This window comes from Podarcis filfolensis (assembly GCF_964270895.1).
Source record: "Podarcis filfolensis genome assembly, chromosome: 3".
Lineage (NCBI taxonomy): Eukaryota > Metazoa > Chordata > Lepidosauria > Squamata > Lacertidae > Podarcis > Podarcis filfolensis.
In genome coordinates, this window is record NC_139606.1 from 44180568 (window position 1) to 44199319 (window position 18752).

Here is an 18752-nt window from a genome sequence, read left to right on the forward strand (position 1 = left end):
AACATTTTAAGTTAAGTTTCCAAAGATGTCCCCTCCTGGCCAGAGCAATAAGGAGAGAATGAAGGTAGAGGCTCAAAAATGTAGCTGCTTAAATAGCACCACCATACCTGGCACAAATGCCTAAATAGCTGCAGAGATTTGTGGTCCAGTTCTCCCTTGGATAGCACGTGGCAATGGAGAAACAACAAAGCATTCACCAGCAGCTGCTCCTGGGTGAGGCATACCCTCTGCTCCCCATCAGCATCCTCAGAGGAGTATTTCAGAGATAGCCTCTTAAGGCCATGAAGGACGTCCAGAGCGTTCACAGAGCACAAGGCATCCGCATGGGAAAGGTAACAGGGGAAAGTGGCGCTGACGGAAGGAAATGACAGCAGAGAGGCAACCAGAGTGCCAAGCTTGGCTGGGCAGACAAAACTGCTGAACATCGTCCTATGGACTTCAGAAGCCACAAGCCTTAGGCCATGCTGCATCTGCAAAATGGCAGCTTGCAGTGGGACGACTGCATCAGGGAAGGCGGCATAGTCCTCTGCCAACCGTTTCCTGAACTGATGGTGCGACTGCTGCCAGGCTGCCTCTTCACTGAGGACGTTTTGCACCATCTGGAGAGACTGAGACTTATCCAAATGGAGTAACTGCAGCAGGCGGGTCACGAGATCCTGGACTTTTGAAGTCTGGGCAATGCTGCTGACGTACTGATGAACTTCCTTGTACAATGACTCATACGAAGGAGCCTGTGGTCTATAGGCTTGCTTTTGGCTGAGGCTGGCAATCTGGTCCTTCAGCTTCTGGATTCTTTGGCATAACATCCTGAGAGAGGATAAGTTGCAAAAGGTCAAAGGTCAGGGTCATCCAACGATTATTAGATGAAAGCCGCCTTCAAGAGCAGAACAAATTATTTTGCTGCCATGATGAAATCTAAGTGCCACCCTGACTATTTATATAGCTTCACTTTTCTTTGCCACGAGGAACTCAGGCAACTCTGTATAGGTCTAGGTACACTGGACGAAAGCAAGCTTTTTAAATTGTGTCCAGATGGATGGGGACCAAATGGCAAGAGTCACACACCTGTTCTTGCAATCCACCCACCCCTGCCTCAAATCATTTATCACCCAAACGGCAAACTGAGAGTCAAGAAAACAAGAATCCTGTAGTTAAGTGCAACTACCCAAGGCTCTGTTACAAGCAGGGATTTGAACCCACAGCCCACTGGACTATTGTGACCATTTACAATTGCCCTTTCAAATTTGGGAACAGGAGGTAAACATTACATTCCAAAGCCACAGGGAATCTTGAAGTTACCTAATGTGAGGGTGACTGTGATGGCTGATGGCTTCATCTTCCAGATCTTTCCCTGTGCGTAACTGAGTTGATAGATTGTGTGTCTTCCATTCACATTCTAGATGGTGCAGCTGAAGGCATCAAAAAACAAAAAACCATGCAAGTTTCATTCAAGATAAAACTCTGCCACCACTCCAATTGGGTGGAGAAGGAGCTATTCTTGTGTACTGAGAATTTACAGATCCTTCTGTATGTTGTAAGTCTACAGCAAGGCTGTTACGTCATGACAAGTAAATGGAACCTCAAAGTCTAGAAACAGTGGGCTGTCTCCAATGTTGTCATGTTTGGGCAAGGACTTATGCTTGCATAAATGAATTTGGCCCCCTCCCCACACACCCAAAACTGTTCTTGGCATTCCCAAAGCCCTCTGGAGCAGATTGGGAAGGGGTATAGGGAGAGGGAGGGGAAGTCCTTGCACAAATGGGATGATTTTGTTGGATACACCACCACTACCCCAGTTACCTCTGAATACCCATGACTAGTGACCATCATTGTCTAGGGAGCTGATCTCTAGCAATACACAGAAGGGCACAGATTCCTCACCTGTACTCAATCTGCATATCTGTGTATATCTTTATTCATCTTGTAGGGTTTTACATGACTATGCAGAGACTCATTTTCTGTTTTGAAAAATAAATAAGATCTTGCACCCGCCCTAGTACTTGTAGTTATGCACCATGTTATCTGAATATTGGGTTGTTTTGTCTCATATGACAGCAAATTTCCAATGCAATCTTACTACATTTGTTCATGTGGCTTGGTATAGTTTAGCAGTCGTCTGAAGATTTGAAATGTCGGTGTAGCCTAAAAATCCCATTAGCCACAAGGCAAGGGAACCCAAGCCCTCACCTCTTCCTCTGCGTACTTGAGCTTGTATTCCCTTTTCACCGCTGGATCATACTGGGTCTGTGGAAGCCACAGCTGGATCTGCAGGAGACCTAGATTGACCCAGAGACTGCCTCGCCGAGCCGTTTCGGGCAAGTTCTGCAGTCCTCCTTCGTGCCCAAAGAACTGCTGCAAGCAAGTCAGCCAGATGCAGACGATCTGCTCAGGCAATATTTCCCGGGCAGCAGCATCCCTGAGCACTTTGCAAATGTACTGAAACGCCGCTGGGCTCTTGGAGGAAACCTTATTGCAGTTCCGGAGATATTCCTCCTGCTGTTCTGCCGGAACCAGGCCTTTAAGAACTACGAGTTGCCTATGCAACATGACACCTTGGAACCTGGAATCTGTAAACCTGAAAGAAGAAAGAGATGTCCCAAATAAGGATGAAGAAGAGATCTGCAACTGGAAAGTCCCTAGAGCTTAATCAGGCTACTGGATAGGTATCACCTAGGCCTCTGCTGCCAACATAGAGACAAGAGAACTATCTCTACAGTAGGGTGGGGAGTCCAGCCACCCGCCCACCCCATCCTCAGGTGTGCTTCTCTTTTACGACCAGCTGTTAACCAAGGGTACAAAGCATCTATCTCTCCTGACCCCCCGGCTTTGTTTCTTAATGCAGTACCTAAATTCAGCCATGGAAGAAAAGGGCAAGTTGGTCCACAGAACTGTGCTGACTTCCTGAAGCTGCTGTGCTCTTTCCAGCCGCTCTCCCAGTGTGACGTTGGAGGCGGACAGGACAGGGAGGCCGGTCACATCCCACTGGCTCCACTTGCTGCTGCTAGTTAGAATTTCAGAGAGGCACTTGGAGAAAACTGCTCGACTCAAAATACCCACACCCTAAATTAATAAAGATCAAAACATATGTTTATAGCATTGATAAAGGTTTCCACATTTTCTTTTATTTTTAAAATGGGCAGGTCACAGACTTGGAAATGTCAGAACATTTTGGGGAACATGTTACCAAAAAACAACATCATCATCATTGAAACATTGGAACCCACTGAAAGTCACTGAAATTTAAGTAGTGCACCAGGTTAGGTGGATGCAAAACAGGATTTCCAAACCAACATCCCACCCGTATTTAAAGTACTGTGCATAAGCACTAAACTAATCCCTACCTTCAGCAATGAGATAATCCCAAAATCTGTAATTTTGCTAAATATATTTCCTAATTAAGTTTATTTAAAAGACACTTCCCCAACTTCTAATGCAGGGTTGTGCTATTTGTCTACCTGTCCTCTACAGTGGGAGAAAAACCTGTCACCCCCACCCCCGGCATTCTGATAATCAAAATATTTGATAGGGAGGGGTGAATCTAGCCTCATCTCAGCTGTGTTCCTTTATCTCCTGCACTGTCTCCAGTCAATGATTTTCATTGACCACTACAGAAAAATGCAAACAAAAGTGAACATACTGACAGGAACTTTGCTAATTTTGCACAAGTCGTTCAAATATGAAAAGTCCAGCTGGATTTTTGGACAGGGCATAGAAAATGGGTTTAGTTTTTTGTTCAAGTTGTCAGGCTCCTTTTCAAGCTTTGTTCAAAAAGCAAATCCAAGTTCCCCTGAATTTAGCATCAGTTGTATGGAAGAATTATCCAGACTGCAGCTTGTCACAAACATCTGCTGCTTAATAGGCAGCTCAAAAGCACTTTAGGAGCATTAACGGTTTATTTTATATTAATGCTGTATTTTAAACCTGCATAAGCTATAAATAGCAGAGCCTTCCTTCCTTAGGATCAGTTCTAGTAGCCAATTCACACTCCAAGCAATGGTAGTGAATACTTTCAATCCTCTGAATGAATAGTGAACCCATTCTCTGTGTGACATCAAAATGGCACCATTCATTCACAAGAAGGAACTATTAGGAAGTTTGTAGGAAACTCGATATCTGCAGAAGTACAATCCACCCCCCCCCCCAAAAAAAGATCTCCAGAAAAAATTGTAACTGGGAAAACTGAGTGAAGACTAAGCATGCTCAGTGGACAGAGAGGACTCACAATTAGGAGAGGAAAAAATTAAATGAGGTGACGGAATGGAGTAACCTAAAAGAAAGCATGGCTGGTTGGAATTGTGAACAGGAGCACTTGGCAGTGCATCGTTTTGTTGAAGGTCCTACACTATTCCGCAAAATAGTTTATCGTATAATAAGTTCCTGCCCTGACAGTAGAGTCTCACCCTAACCCTTTAAAAAAATGCAAGTTTCCTCACACACACCTGAACAGAACAGTCCATGAGAGATTTTGGCATCTTCTTCTCTTCCACAGACAGCGGCTGCCAGGTCAACCAGCGCTCTGGATTTGTAGTAATGACACTGCTCCAAAACGCTACTAAAGCAGCATTCACCAGTTCTGACCACACGAGAGAAATTTCTTCTGCAGAGACCTAAAAGCGCCAGACAAAAATGCAGAAGACTTAAAAGAAGCTCTCAATGTTTGCCTCCGCTTTTTTAGTGTTCTAATGGAAGTGTGCACAAGTTTTACTTTTCAGGGACCAACCACATCAGCTAGAATTTTCCTTCGCTTTCTTATTAAGGACAGGAAGCATTTCCTGCATCAGATATGAAAGTAAGGTTCTCCCTTGGTCCTAAGAGAGAACTTAAGACAGAAAACACCACCACCAACCACATTGTTCAACTAGTTATAGCTAAGGACCTACTGCAGCATTCCCTGGACAAGCAATAAATGGGAGGGAATAGAGGAAACTGAGCCAGATGCACTGGGAATAGTACATCAAAAGTGTACTACAGCCTACATAGGAGCAAGCAAATAGCATGGGGGGAAGGGAGAAAGAGTGCCATAAGAATTTATAGCAGTACAAAGAGTTTAACAATGAATCAAGCAGAAGGAAAGAACTTTCCCACTCCAAAAACTTTGCAAGCAACCACAAGATGCTAGCTGATTCCTGAAGATTGTTTCCAGGACATTGGACAACTGAAACCAGAGATGCTCACCAGGTAGCAAGGTTAAGGAGACAAAGTAAGGGGGGCAAGAGAGGAGAAATGTTGGCTCCTTAATCCACAGCGGATGCTTTTTAGAGCCATCTTACCTACTTTCAATTTTCCCGTTGTTTAGTTCTCGCTAAACACACAGTTTATCCAAAAATAAATATGGGAAGTCAATCAAGGACTTCTGTTTAAATGCCAGGAAGTTAGTCTGTCATCTCCTGCCCCCCCCCATGTAGCTGCTCCTTTTATTAAGTAACAGTTAAATTTATGTCGATTTGATTTTTTAATTCTTTACATAAATTACTCAAAAAATGAATGACAAAAAAGAAAATAATGATGATAATAATAAAGTTAAAAGGACCCCTGATCATTAGGTCCAGTCATGGCTGACTCTGGGATTGTGGCGCTCATCTCGCTTTATTGGCCGAGGGAGTCGGCATACAGCTTCCGGGTCATGTGGCCAGCATGACTAAGCCGCTTCTGGCGAACCAGAGCAGCACACAGAAACGCCGTTTACCTTCCCGCCGGAGCGGTACCTATTTATCTACTTGCACTTTGACGTGCTTTTGAACTGCTAAGTTGGCAGGAGCAGGGACCGAGCAACGGGAGCTCACGCCATCGTGGGGATTCGAACTGCCAACCTTCTGATTGGCAAGTCCTAGGCTCTGTGGTTTACCCCACAGCACCACCCGCGTCCCTTATGATAATAATAATAGAGATAAAAAGTACCCAGGTGTTTGACACTGACAATGAGAATGAGAATGTGCAGAGCACTATAGTACAGCCCCTTTTGATATCATATTACATTTTCCCTTGTTTTGTATGTTGCAGGTCTCTGTCCTGGATTGGAGAATACAGTGCAATGTGAATAAAGAAAAGAAAAATGAAAAGGGAAGGGGAGTTTTCTGAACTTAACACTTGTTCTTACCTTTTGAGAGTCTAATAAGTAATAAAGGCCTTGAAGCTGTTGTGAGGTAGATGGTGTAAACTTAAGGCAGAAAGCAATAAATTGCCTTATTTCTGAACATAGGCTTGATTGTTGACTGCTATCATTCCTGAGAAAAGAAAAGGCATGGGTATTGATTGACAGTTTGTATACACACCAAGGTACAAAAATACTGAAAGGGGAAAGACGCAACACATCAATCATGTCAATTAGAAATTAAAGGAAAGTCCCACATTCAAAATCACCCTGGTCCTATTCAGAAATGCTCAGAATGTCTCATAATCCTTTTGAGACATAAATTCTGAAATTCTCCCCAATTCAAAGTTACTTGCATTTCTGTCAGCAGAATTGAGGTTTAAAAACATCTTGAGACATTCTAGCTCAGAGTGCGCGTTCATGAATTTGCTACCTGACAGAGCCATGGCAAACCACAAGATAAAAAGACTACAAAAGCTTAAGGAAGGGAAAGGCTGGATAATCGACCTTACATGAATCCCAGAAACCTTTTGCTCCATCACAGAAAACTTGCCCTCACCTTTGCAAAGAAGCCTCAGCTATACAATCAGTGGTTAGCTTGTACTGCCAAAGCACAGCTAGATACTCCATTGCAGGCCACAGTTGCACCTTATTGCAGAGCTGAGTTATCAAACTAGAATCCACCTGTTTGCCTTCAGCAGGCTTTTCTTTGAGAGGCTCAAGCAAGACACCTCCTTCCCTCAGCTTTGACTGCTGGAGATTCACCAGAGCCCATAACTCATCTGAAAGAAATAAAGAATAGAAATAGCCTGCAACTAAAATCTTGTACCAAAATAAGATTTAAGGCAAAACAAACTAACTTATCAGCACAAAATATAACAGGGGGAAAAATACAAACCTGGAAATATGAATTTTATCTGGATTTTTATGTTCATTTGCAGGAAACACGGAAGCTTACTATATGAACATGAAAATACATATTTGAAGTAACCTGTAGTACAAACATTATGAGGTGTTCTTCGCTCCACCTGACCACAAATAAATCATTTACCTGAAATGACATCCTTCAAATTATTGGCTCTGAGAACTAGGCCTTGAGCCTGGAGCAATGCAGTCTTGATTTTCCACTCTGTGGCGGCCATTTTCAGAATACAGACCTCCTTCTGCCATTCGCCATCTCCAATAGCGGGCCTCAGCTCCTGGACATTAAGTGCTTTGGAAATTTTCCGCAACTGAACAGACGCATCCACTACTCCTACATCCTGAATAAGTTGAATAAAAATAAAAATGGCAACTCCCAACTCAATAGACTGAACACTATTTTGTTTTGTTTTACTAAAACGCATGATAGAGACCACTTATGCTGACCTCTTCTGTAAAGACTGAAGGGGTGCATATAATTTATATGCATGCAAGCAGCAGTCAACCGTTTAGCCAATTGTGCCAAAGTCCAAAGCATGAGAATGCCCCACACTAAGGGTGCACACTTTGGTATGTATGCAGTACTCTGTCTAAGAGAGTGGGTACTTTTGCGTCCGGTTAACAGAAGCAGCGCTGCAAGACAGGACAGGCAGGATCAACGGTTTGCTTCGTTTCCTAAGCCAGGCCCCATTGGTCTCACAGCTTCTGCACAAGCATGCTACTAAAAAATCTGCTGCCTGAGCATTTGTATAGCTGTGCAAGTATATTCAAAAGTGATATACTGTACTAGGAACTGCTATCTAGGAACACAGAAAACAAGTCAGCTGATTGGTCCATCTACCCAAGTACTGTGTGCACTGAATGGCAGTAAGCTCTCTGGGTTTTCAGGCAGGAATGTGAAGATTGAAACCCAGCCAGATGGGTGGGGTATAAATAATAAATGATGATGATGATGATGATACTTAATTATAGCTCTCGCTGTAGGGTGTTTAGTAAGTCTGATCTAACTTTTCTTGAAAGGAGAGTATTTATATTTCTAAATCCATACACTCACTTGATCACCTTCTTAAATATCTATAAGCAGTTCTGTAACTCTGAGACACGAGTTCCTTAAATAATTCTAGATGGGTAGGGTAGCAGTGTAATACAACAGTTTTTCTAAAACGTATTACCAAAGAGAAACCTCCATAGAAGTCAACAGTACTCAGTTACATATAAATACATTGCACCTTGAATGGAAGAGGTCTTCCCCAAAACTTCTGCAGCTTCTTAACACTAGCAGAAACACCAGCAGGACTGGCTAGGCAAGCCTGGATTTGTTGTGAGGCAGACTGAATATCCTTGGGCAGCCTTAAAATAAGAGAAGGAATAATTGTTTATACAGAAAACTGAGAAAAGGTAAGATTGGTCATCAAACCATGCATGCAGCCTGGATATACAGCAACCTATGAAACCTCATTCCCCCAGTTCAGAGCTTTCCAAACAGTGTGTCATGACACATTAGTGTGTCGGCTGCTGTGTGTAGGTGTGTCACGCAAACGCTCCCCACACTCCTCCTAGGGCTGGAAAGGGGTTAGTTTAACCTCAGGCTTGCTAATAAAACTGAATTATAGATGGTACATAGCCCTCTTGACATCATTACCTACAGGGAACACTAAGAATACCTCTGTGCAGGGACTTTATACCTTCTAATCCCAGCCATTCCAACATATATAGGAAACATAATAAAACATTAAACCTTAAAAAGCTTCCCTATAGAAGGCTGCCTTCAGATTTAATGCATTGGTGTACAAGCTAAAGACAACATACTTCTGCTGCTCGTATGTGCTCAGCAACTTAGTTGTCCTGCTGATTAAATGTTTCACAACCCAGTGCCAGTGAAGAGACAGGAGTGCTAAGCCAGAGGAATCCACAGCAACCATGTCAGATATCGTCCAAAACCTGTCACGCCACAATAAACAGTGCAGTATCTAGAGGCAAGCCAGAAAAAAAATGAGTCTTCCATTCCATGATGCACACGGTAATGCTTTTTCAGGTGGAGAGCATTGTTCTTTTATCATTAGGAAATGACAGATATTTTAAATCCAAAAGGGCCTTGTTTGAGCAGAAAGACACCTTCATGCCTGAGACTTTACGTCTGAGATGGAAAAGGTGCAAGTCTAGGATAACACAAGCTGCTAGACAAAAATTGCACCTTCCAACCTTCAGTGTATCAGGAGGGTAACCTCTTGCACTTCACCCACTGAGCTATGAGCCTGAAGTAGACTCCCTGTGGTCCTTGCTCAGAGAATCTCTTAAGGCAGCTTCCATGACCCATCCAGGCTGTGCTCCAGAAAACAGTATCTTTCTGGAAACAGATTTCTCTGATCTAACATCCTAAATTAGACCAGAAAAACAGAAAGCTGGAGCACTGCAGTTCTTGCAATTTAGCTTATCCTTTGGCATGAAGATGATCAGCTTTCCATTTCTGCAATCATTCATGGATCCTTGGCTTCGTTCTGGAATGTACTTATATTTACAGGGACACACTATTTCCCTACAGTTCAAACTAGGCAAAACATTTATCTGTTTTAGACAAGCTCTTATTCCTAAGTCAGAGGAATCTCTTGAATGTGACTAACCACTGTGCCCGATCCTCCAAGCAACTGGAAAAGACAGGTGGATTTCATGTCCTCTTTCCAGGTTTCCACTTTCAAACAAAATGGTATGACAAAAATATCAGAGACCGTAACACAGGGAAAGCAAGTGGACAGCTCCTAAAGTCCAAGCAATGGGTGACCCCAGATGTTTGTATGGTCTACTTACTTCATACATTTTTTCATCAGGCACAGACCCTTGAGTAGACTTCAACCAGTTCAGCACAAAGGCATCCCAAAGTTCAAAAAAGCCTGCGAGGTTCACCACAATAGCATGCGGCAGTGAGCTGTGGCTGCCGGGATCTTCATTTCAAGAATAAAATTAAACCAAAAGACAATGCAGAAAATTAAACCAAAAGAAAATGCAGAACTGTATCCAAGCACCGTGTTACAAAAACAACATCAGTGATTCGTTTAAGTAATTTTTAAATAGAAACACAATAGATACCTTTATGGAACTCCAGTGACATCCTCAAAGCACTAGTTCTTGGCTTTTTGGTATTAATCAGGCTCCTTTCAACGTAGCTCTTTTTCTCACGGTCCAGAAACAGTATTGCCCTGTAATTACAACACAACAAACCCACACAGATATCATTGTTATTATGTCAAGAGTATATCAAAATCCTGTTAAGAGAAAGCTAACAGCCCACAAATTGAATCATATTGGGACTATTTAACATGTACATAATGCAGAGAAAGCATTAGACACTACAAAATACTAATGTGAAATGGATCCTGAATAGAGAATTTATAATCTGCATTAGACGAGCAAAACAGGAGGAAAGAATTCTGACTACGGCAGTGGGTAATGGCAGAAGATGCATGAATATTCTGAATGATTTATGTAAAAATGAGTTTCCTTGTGAAATAAAGGTTCTGATTTAACTGTACTCTTAGATTTTGGATTATCAGTGAGAATAAGGGTACCCGACTTTTTCTAGATTGTACATTACACCAGCCTTCATCAACCTGGTGCCCTTGAAATGTTTTGGACTACAACTCCTATCAGTCCCAGCACAGCATAGCTATGGCTGATGGGAACTGTAGTCCAAAACTTCTTAAGGGCACCAGGTTAGCGAAAGCTGCCTTACAACTTGCCTTCCAAAAGAAAACATAGCCAGGGATTGATTGGTTGGGGTTTTTTAGCAGTTTGGGGAGGGGGATTGGAATCTGTGACAATTATAGACTATCGGCCAACTTAAAAAGGGAAAGACATTATTACAGAACGTGGAAATGACAAACTAACTTTTCTAATCAAAATAACAGAAAGAAGGTGGATACCAATTGGTCCTCCACATGTTGCTGGAACTACGACACCCATCATGCCTGGCCATCGGCCATGGCTGAAGCATATGGGGAGAGTTGGGAGACCAAAAACACCTGAAGGGCCACAGGGTTTCCCCATCCCGGAAATAGCACATGTGTGACTGAACTCACCGATTTGAAAGTGATTTCAGCAGGATAAGCAGTTGATCCGAGTGTTCTTCTGCTTCAAAGTCCACTGAATTGCTAATGATATCCAAACACTGCATGTTCCATCTGGGATCCATAGGAATCACATGCTCATCTGTTTTGATAGATGAACAACAAGGAAAACTCACGTTTGTTTCATTATAAACATTTTCCAACTCCCTCAATCCAAGAAATAGAGCGAGCAATATGCATTGGCATGAACATGATGCAAGACATCTAACACATGTTTACTGCGTAAAGGAGAGATTTGTTTAAATGGGAACGAACGTGGGGCAGGTTCCAATATGCAATTTATTGCGTCTTATTTTATGCAGAGTAGCATCTTCTAAGCCCAATGAAAGGTGTGTTTTTTAAAAAAAAAAAACACAGCCTGTTCTGTTCAAAACACAAACACAGTTCTGTTGCAAGCTACGTTTCACTCCCCATAACCTCATCAATATCGCAAATCAATCTTCACTTTATCAAAAACACAGGAAAAGAATACACACTCGCAGCCAAGAGATAAGACATCTTACCGGTCATATTTGGTTGCAGCAACTTTATTACATTACTGATCGCACCTGAGAGGGGACTGAAGTAAAAATTATTCAGAGATGCCGCACCGGCTTCCAGCTGAGTATACACTGAATCTGTAGAAAGAAGACGACCTGTGAATTCATGCCTTTCGAAGCTTATTATTTTTATTTATATGCTGGTAAGAATTCTCACTCGCCCTTCATCGTCAGGGCAGGTTGCAGCAATATACTGCACAATGATGAAAACAGACAGAGCCATTACAATTATAAAACGAGTGAAACGAAACAGAACAGTGTAATTTCAATTAAACGTGCTGGGTTCCACGAATCAAAACACCTGGACTGCCAAAGGATTCCGCTACGATCCAATCCCAAAGCCCTGTCCACCCCATGCTTAAGGACCAAGAACTCCTGTGCATATATTGGGGGGGGCCTACTTCCTATTAGCTGCAGCTCCTTACACATCAGGTGACGCGCTGAAAGTCCAGCAACCTGAATGAGTGGGGTATTCATGGGGCAGCTGTGAGAAGAAAGCCAACCCCTGCGGAGAATGCAGTCAATTAATCAAGATAAAGCTGAATTGGTATCAACCTATGAAATCAGTTGTGAGCTAGGGAAACCCAGCCAGATGGGTATGGTTATTACTATCAGAGGCCAAGAAGAAGCTGCAGGCCACAGAGCCAAGAAATTCCAGTTTTGGGGTTGAGAGTCTAATCAATTTTTTATTTTTATTTTTGGCCATGAGACACTATTTCCTTTCACTCACTTATTGCACACACTATTCTGGTGACGCTGTGCTTTTGACTTCCTCCATCTCTCTACATTTACTTACAAAACGCAAGCATAGGATCGTGCTGCATGATTCTCTTCCACCACCACAAACATTCAGATTAGTCTTGCTTAAGCAGCAAGAGTCAACACTTACCAGGCACTTGTGGCAAATTCTTTTTTAACTGATTAAGCCACCCAACTCTCAACGTCCAGTCTTGATTCGTTGCTTTCTCTATGAATAACTTAACGGCTGCAGAAAGGACCTCCATGCCGTCTGCCCAAGAGGCACTAGCCTCCACTGCACTGAATTTGAGGCAATCTGGATTAGGGGAGTGCAGAATTTTCTCAAAGTCATGTATAGTGAGAGGCAGCGTCCTGAAATGAGAGGTCATTGTAAGAAGATCATACCTGCGCAAAGAACAAACCATCTATACAATTTCCAAAGACCTAGAGGAGATTTAACCCCTAAATATGTTAGAAGTAACCATGGTGTGCTGCCTTAACTCTGAGTAAAATCCCAGCTGGACACTGAAACCATGCTTTCAAACTATTGCCACGTCCAGAATTGACGCTTTACAGTATTCCATTTTTCCAACATGCACTATTAAAAAATGTGGTAACACCCACATTTTATGTGATCTTTCACATGATGTAAGACATATCTGGAAATATGTGGGACCTAATGGAAGTTCAATGCTCATTTCCATGTTAACTGCTTCCAGAAAAACAACAGCAACTGTGCACCACCCCATTAACCTGGAATATCTCAGTAGTTTTGAGCTGTAATTTCCCTGCCGTTTTCATGTGATGAAATCTAGGAGAGTAGGTAGTCCATCATACAGTTCCCCTCCCCCCAACATTTTCATGGGTGAACAATGGGGGAACAGAAGCATGTATGCATATAGAGGGGGGTGAAATGCCCAGTGACACCCGTCACGTCACGCCCACTGGTGAGAATGACTTTTAGCATTACATGGTGGTATATTCATCAAAAAGCCACGGTTCCATAACGCAACAGATAATGCAGTGTGAAAGGAATGTTAGAAACCGGTAGAGCAGGGCTAGCATTATAACCAAAATAGCAACACAACAAACCCCACATTTGAAAGCAGCTTAAGCTTCGCAGGTATAGGGAATGAGAGCTGCTTGCTACCTTGTAAACAAAGAGAGTGGAGGCAGGAAAACGGCCTTAACTATGGTAGCCCAGTGCAGATGTAACTGCTAACGTTGCTCACTTATTTACATAGAGGGGCAGGCAAAAGGCTGCTCACCAATTAACCTGGAACAGTTCACTCTTATATTTCCAGAGGGATAGCAACACCTTGTGCTCACCTGCTGTTTCTCAGATTCAGCCTGTTCAGGCAGTAAGCCAGGACCTGGCCATCGTGATGAACCATAGAAAGCAGAGAGTCTTCAGCTGCAAACAGAGCACTGGATGCAGAATCTGGCCACAATCCTAAGGCAAGGAGGGAAGCACCCCTCGTTTCCTCTGAATCCAAGACTGAAACATGCTTCATTATCAAGTCCAGCATATGCTAGTATATCAGGAGAGACAAAGGGTTGCGATTAGGTTCTTCAACTGGGAAAAACAACAACAGTAGTCTTCTTTCTGTAACGTTTTTCTCAGGCGTGGAAAACAAGGGCACTTTTATCAAAAAAAATTATTAAAATATAGCAGTTAGTTTGAAAAGATAGATATATACATGGTCTCTAATTGTTGACTGCTCAGACTTTGAACTGTCTCTCACTGATTTTGCAAAAGTTGACTCTCTAGCACAAACACTTGATGAGCACATTTCCAATGGAGGAAGACTTACCTTTTGGTTGTCTCCTGACTGCTGTGAACTCACGTAGATGTCCCAACACGCTTTATAGAAACTCTTTGCTAAACCAAATCCTCGGCGCAACTGCTGCACGATCAGCGTTGCAGCATTAATCAAAGCAGATAGAGTGTAAGTGGAACCTGAGAAGGAAAAACTAACATTACAACCCACCAAGCACCTTTGTAGAATGCCTAGGAATTTAACCATTTTTTTTGCTTTCCCCCTTTTTCAAACCACCTACCTGAGCTAACTTCCATATTATAAATCTGAAATCATAATCAAAATTTCCCAATTCATTCTCTCTCTCAGATGGTCTCTAACACAATCACTAAATAGAAGTTATTCTCTTTAGCGCTTGCCAAGTTTATTATGCATGCTTATCTCACCTGCTATGCTTTCCTTAGCTTCTGTATGCACAGCCACGAGCTCATCACATATGCTGCTTCCAAACAAGCCCATTCCATGAAGCAGCAGCTTCACATCGTGAAGATCCAATGAATCACTCTCTCCAGGAACGTAGATCTCAATTCCACGATTCCGCATGGCTCGGGATATTTCACCGTGTGATGGATCCATCGAAAGGAAAAGCCTTTTTAAGTTTCAATACACATAAGAGAGTATGGTTATTTAAGTTACCCATCCAGTATGTAATCTTGCACTGCTGCTCCTGGGGTGGAGCGAGCGACGAAGAGGTCACACTACAGCCTTGCAATTAGGCACTTGCCTGCAATGTTTAGCGACCAAGGTTATCACCTTGATAAGAGCAATACCAACAGTACATTTCTAAGCTGAGTTTCTATTAGAGGGGTACTTGGTTTGTCTGGCTCTTCCCTATGCACAAAGTTTTTTTAAAAAAATGCTTATTGCACCCCTGAACTGCCTCCTCTCCACCACCAGGGAACTCTGCCTTGGCAGAAAAGGGAACTAACCACACTGTTCTACTGTCTTGGCTAGGTGAACACAGAGACATGTTGTGGCTGCTACTTTCATGGCTTCCTCCTCTCCTTATCCTACTTAGAATCAAATAATTGTAGAGTTGGAAGGGACCCTGAGGATCATTGATTCCAGCCCCCTGTAGTGAAGGAATATGCAACTGTCCCTACACAGGGATCAAGCCTGCAACCTTGGCATTATCAACACCGCACTCTAACCAACCAACCTCCCCAACCTGCTTTATTAAACTTGCTGGACACCCAAATAGCAAATGCTCTCTAGGCTTTATACAGAAAAGGAGGAAATGATTTTTTAAAAAACACAAGAATCCAGTAAAAATCTAAAGGCAATAATTAAGCAGAGAATGAAAATGTATGTGTGCCTGCGTGCCTGCATATACACATGCAGTTCAGAGAAGGTGGAGAGACTAGCATTCGTGCATCACACTGCTTTGCTGCCCAGCAAAGGAAGACAAATGACCTTGTTGTAAAAAAAAAAAAGGGGGGGGTGCTAAGAGAAAACTATCAAGCAATACATCACTTTGTTGACCCAGCTGAGCGATGATCAAACCTACACTTATTTTCAAGGCTGCAGTAGTGATACCTTAAAGAGACGGTGTTCCCACCCCAATGCATACTGCAACTCTCAAAGCATAATCCAACAACACACTCCAATAAGCACAAAGAATGTCAGCGCACCTGAAATTTGGATGCGGTGTGATAGTGGGGGTTACACCATCGATCACTCCTCTTTCACTCATGGTGAGGACTCCTCCAGGTTCAAGCAGAGCATTCAAGCGGTCCAGCACAGAAGGACTACACACAAGAAGTAAAGGAACAATTAAGCACTAAAGGTGGCTCACTGATTTACTAACAACTGCAAGCATTCATTTGGCTTCATAATGGAAGGAGTATTCCCCCCCCCCTCCGCCCTGCTCAATCTGATCAGTTTTATAGCATCAGATATACGGAAGTAATGCAGAAATGTCATGGGATGGTGTCCAGTTCTGTCCCCTCTGCTCAACAAAGACTCTTTGCCCCAGTGGATGCTTCTGTGACTGGAAGGGAGGGGAAAGCAATTTGTGCAATTTTTTGCAAACTTCCCCCTTTCTTCTGCATTGCCTCCTCCTTTCCCAAAGTGTTCCCTAACCCTCTGGAGCAGGAATTCCCTTTTTTTGGGGGGGGGTGTCACAGTAAGCTACAGAGAGAAGGGAGAAATAAGCAAAAATTGCCTTATGACTTTCCCCTTCTGTTCACGGAAGTGTCTGCTGGAGCAAAGGACCTCCTTGAGTAGATGGGAGATAACTGTATAATCCAGTTTCCTTTGAAACAGTAAATGATGATCTACTCCTTGAATTTCTCTCTTTGATCTGGTACATGATTTGTAACAGAGATTCAATGACGTTTATCCAATGTGGTTTTCTATATTTATGATAATTTCTTTCTAACAACACAGTTGCGCTTACCTGCAGAAGTTAACATTGTCCATCAAGAGCCATTCTCCGGACTGTAAAGCCTGAACCAACATCCCATCAACCCATTCAAATGTGCCGTGGTTGCTGCTGCTCATATACTGAATAACCTGCAGCTTGAAGTGCCGAAATTCTTCTACAAGTCTTGAAAACTCTAAAATCAGGGGGAGAGATACTTAGAATACGATTCAATGAACCAATAAGCCAGTACTCAAGATTCACACAGAGTGCTTTTCACAACTACATTTAGTCTAGTATCCTTCGCCAACTTAGACAAACGGTCCCTCTTTCTTTGTTCAGTTGTGATCATAAGATCTTTGCATTAGCTTCGACAAGATGTGATGTCTAAACTAATGCATGTAGATCAACCAGGTTTTCATTAAAAAGGGAGAATGTCTTTAATATTCACAGAATGATAAACATAATAGACTATTGCTAACTGGTGTGGGGGAGCGGAGCAACCATAACTGTGATGGAGGCTGGAAAAATCTTTAAGGAAGCAAATAATTATGCTTTGTGCTTCCGCAGATTATGTAGCTTTAATAAATATGGACCTGGGTGGCTTGCTCACAAGTGCTCTATGTGCATTCATCACTGTACATGTAAAGTTCCTGCACACTTCGGCTGAATGCCAGTGGGTGCAGGAGAATAGAGAGGTGGTTGCACACATGTCTAGACCATGTGGCACCACAAATACTCATACTTTTCCTCTGGTCACATTTGTACACATTTATCTCAGTTGACAACTGCTCCATAAAGACACACCATCTCTCGCCATGAAAATGTCTTCCTTGTAACACCAGAGCAGTCTTTAAAATGCTTTGTGGTTTTTGCCTTCTCTGGTGGCATGCAGCAACTGGAATTTGCACATGCTTAGCTGATGACATTTTAAAAGGGAAAAACGCTATCACTTCCTACTGCTTCTGTGCATACCTGGCTTTGAGTAGGAGCTGATCTTGTTGTTCAGCCGCTGGACCAGTGCAAGGACTCCCTCCAATTTGTTCACCAGTTCAATGGTTATGTTTTGATTCCCTTCCCCAAGGGACTTTGGCTTGAAATTTAGAACGAAACTGCTCCAGGCACGCAGCACAATTTCAGCATCTTCTGGACAGATAGCTGTGAGGAGGAGGCTGTCCCTTAGAAGTGTGCTTACAACGTTCTCCACCTTCTCCAGCAAGCTCTTCCAAGGCCTAATGATGTCAACCTATAGGACATTTATTACATTGGTCACTGCTTGAACCACCACTTCCCACTGGGTTCCTTCAGCACGGTTTTGGAAACCACTTAGAGGTGTTTCTTTCTTGCTTTCAGTTAAGACATTTAAACTTTGCCCATTCATATACTCCTCAAATTTAAGTTAAGTGGTATCTTGTATGCATTTGACTTGTCCTTATTCCCAAATTTAAAAAATGCACACTTACTTGCTCAAATCCACCTAACAGCTCGGTTGTATCCATAGAACTGTTCATCGCCATGATCTTCAACTGATGACCTGTCAGATATGCTAGAAGCTGAATGAGGCTGGTCTTGCCAGCAGCCGCAGGGCCTACCAATATCACCATCCAACTCATATGCACACATTTCATGATGGACTCCAAGGGCTGGAGTGAATGGTGAAGCAGGGATAAGTTTCTGCCAGGAGGAGGAGCATAGTTTGCGCGGGAGAGGATTGAGAAACCAACCTTCAGTAGAATTAAAAACAAAATAAGCAAGTGCATTAGTGTGCATGTATAGTGTGGAGCAGAAATTCAAGAAGATGCCCAAGTAGCAGCAACTTTTGTTCTCTCTCACCTGGACGTCATAAGGAGTGATGTGGAACTGTCTGGAACCCATATATGGTTCAGCATCCTGACCAAAAATGTCCCTGAATAGACACACTACCTAAAACAAACAAGCAAAAAAACAGATGAAAGATCACATTTATAACAAACGCTGAAATCCTTATATTCTAATTCTGCAGCAACTCTCAAATGAACGATTTCAAAAGAAACCGGGGAAACTCCAAATGGGTTGTTTGTTGAAGTCTGAAGTCACCTGCTTCAGGATACAGATCTGCCCAGCTTGTAATGCTCAGCTGCAACCTGAACTAAGCCTCAGCTTGAGAGAAGCTGGAATGCA

At 42.7% G+C, this 18752-nt stretch overlaps 1 protein-coding gene across 1 annotated transcript in view; it reads right to left on the bottom strand.

The window, feature by feature from the left end:
• Nucleotides 1-18752, bottom strand: part of MDN1 (midasin AAA ATPase 1) — an 88764-nt gene that overhangs the window by 35810 nt on the left and 34202 nt on the right. The window contains exons 41-63 of the mRNA XM_083608261.1: nt 18426-18515; nt 18056-18316; nt 17568-17838; nt 16629-16788; nt 15862-15978; nt 14617-14819; nt 14225-14370; nt 13740-13942; nt 12562-12782; nt 11637-11750; nt 11086-11215; nt 10097-10206; nt 9818-9951; nt 8822-8982; nt 8242-8362; nt 7143-7353; nt 6651-6873; nt 6098-6224; nt 4440-4607; nt 2846-3060; nt 2188-2575; nt 1300-1409; nt 108-807 (exon numbers count right to left, since the gene is read on the bottom strand). Coding sequence (XP_083464387.1) covers nt 108-807; nt 1300-1409; nt 2188-2575; nt 2846-3060; nt 4440-4607; nt 6098-6224; nt 6651-6873; nt 7143-7353; nt 8242-8362; nt 8822-8982; nt 9818-9951; nt 10097-10206; nt 11086-11215; nt 11637-11750; nt 12562-12782; nt 13740-13942; nt 14225-14370; nt 14617-14819; nt 15862-15978; nt 16629-16788; nt 17568-17838; nt 18056-18316; nt 18426-18515 — 4584 coding nt within the window. The remainder of the gene's footprint in view (nt 1-107; nt 808-1299; nt 1410-2187; nt 2576-2845; nt 3061-4439; nt 4608-6097; nt 6225-6650; nt 6874-7142; nt 7354-8241; nt 8363-8821; nt 8983-9817; nt 9952-10096; nt 10207-11085; nt 11216-11636; nt 11751-12561; nt 12783-13739; nt 13943-14224; nt 14371-14616; nt 14820-15861; nt 15979-16628; nt 16789-17567; nt 17839-18055; nt 18317-18425; nt 18516-18752) is intronic.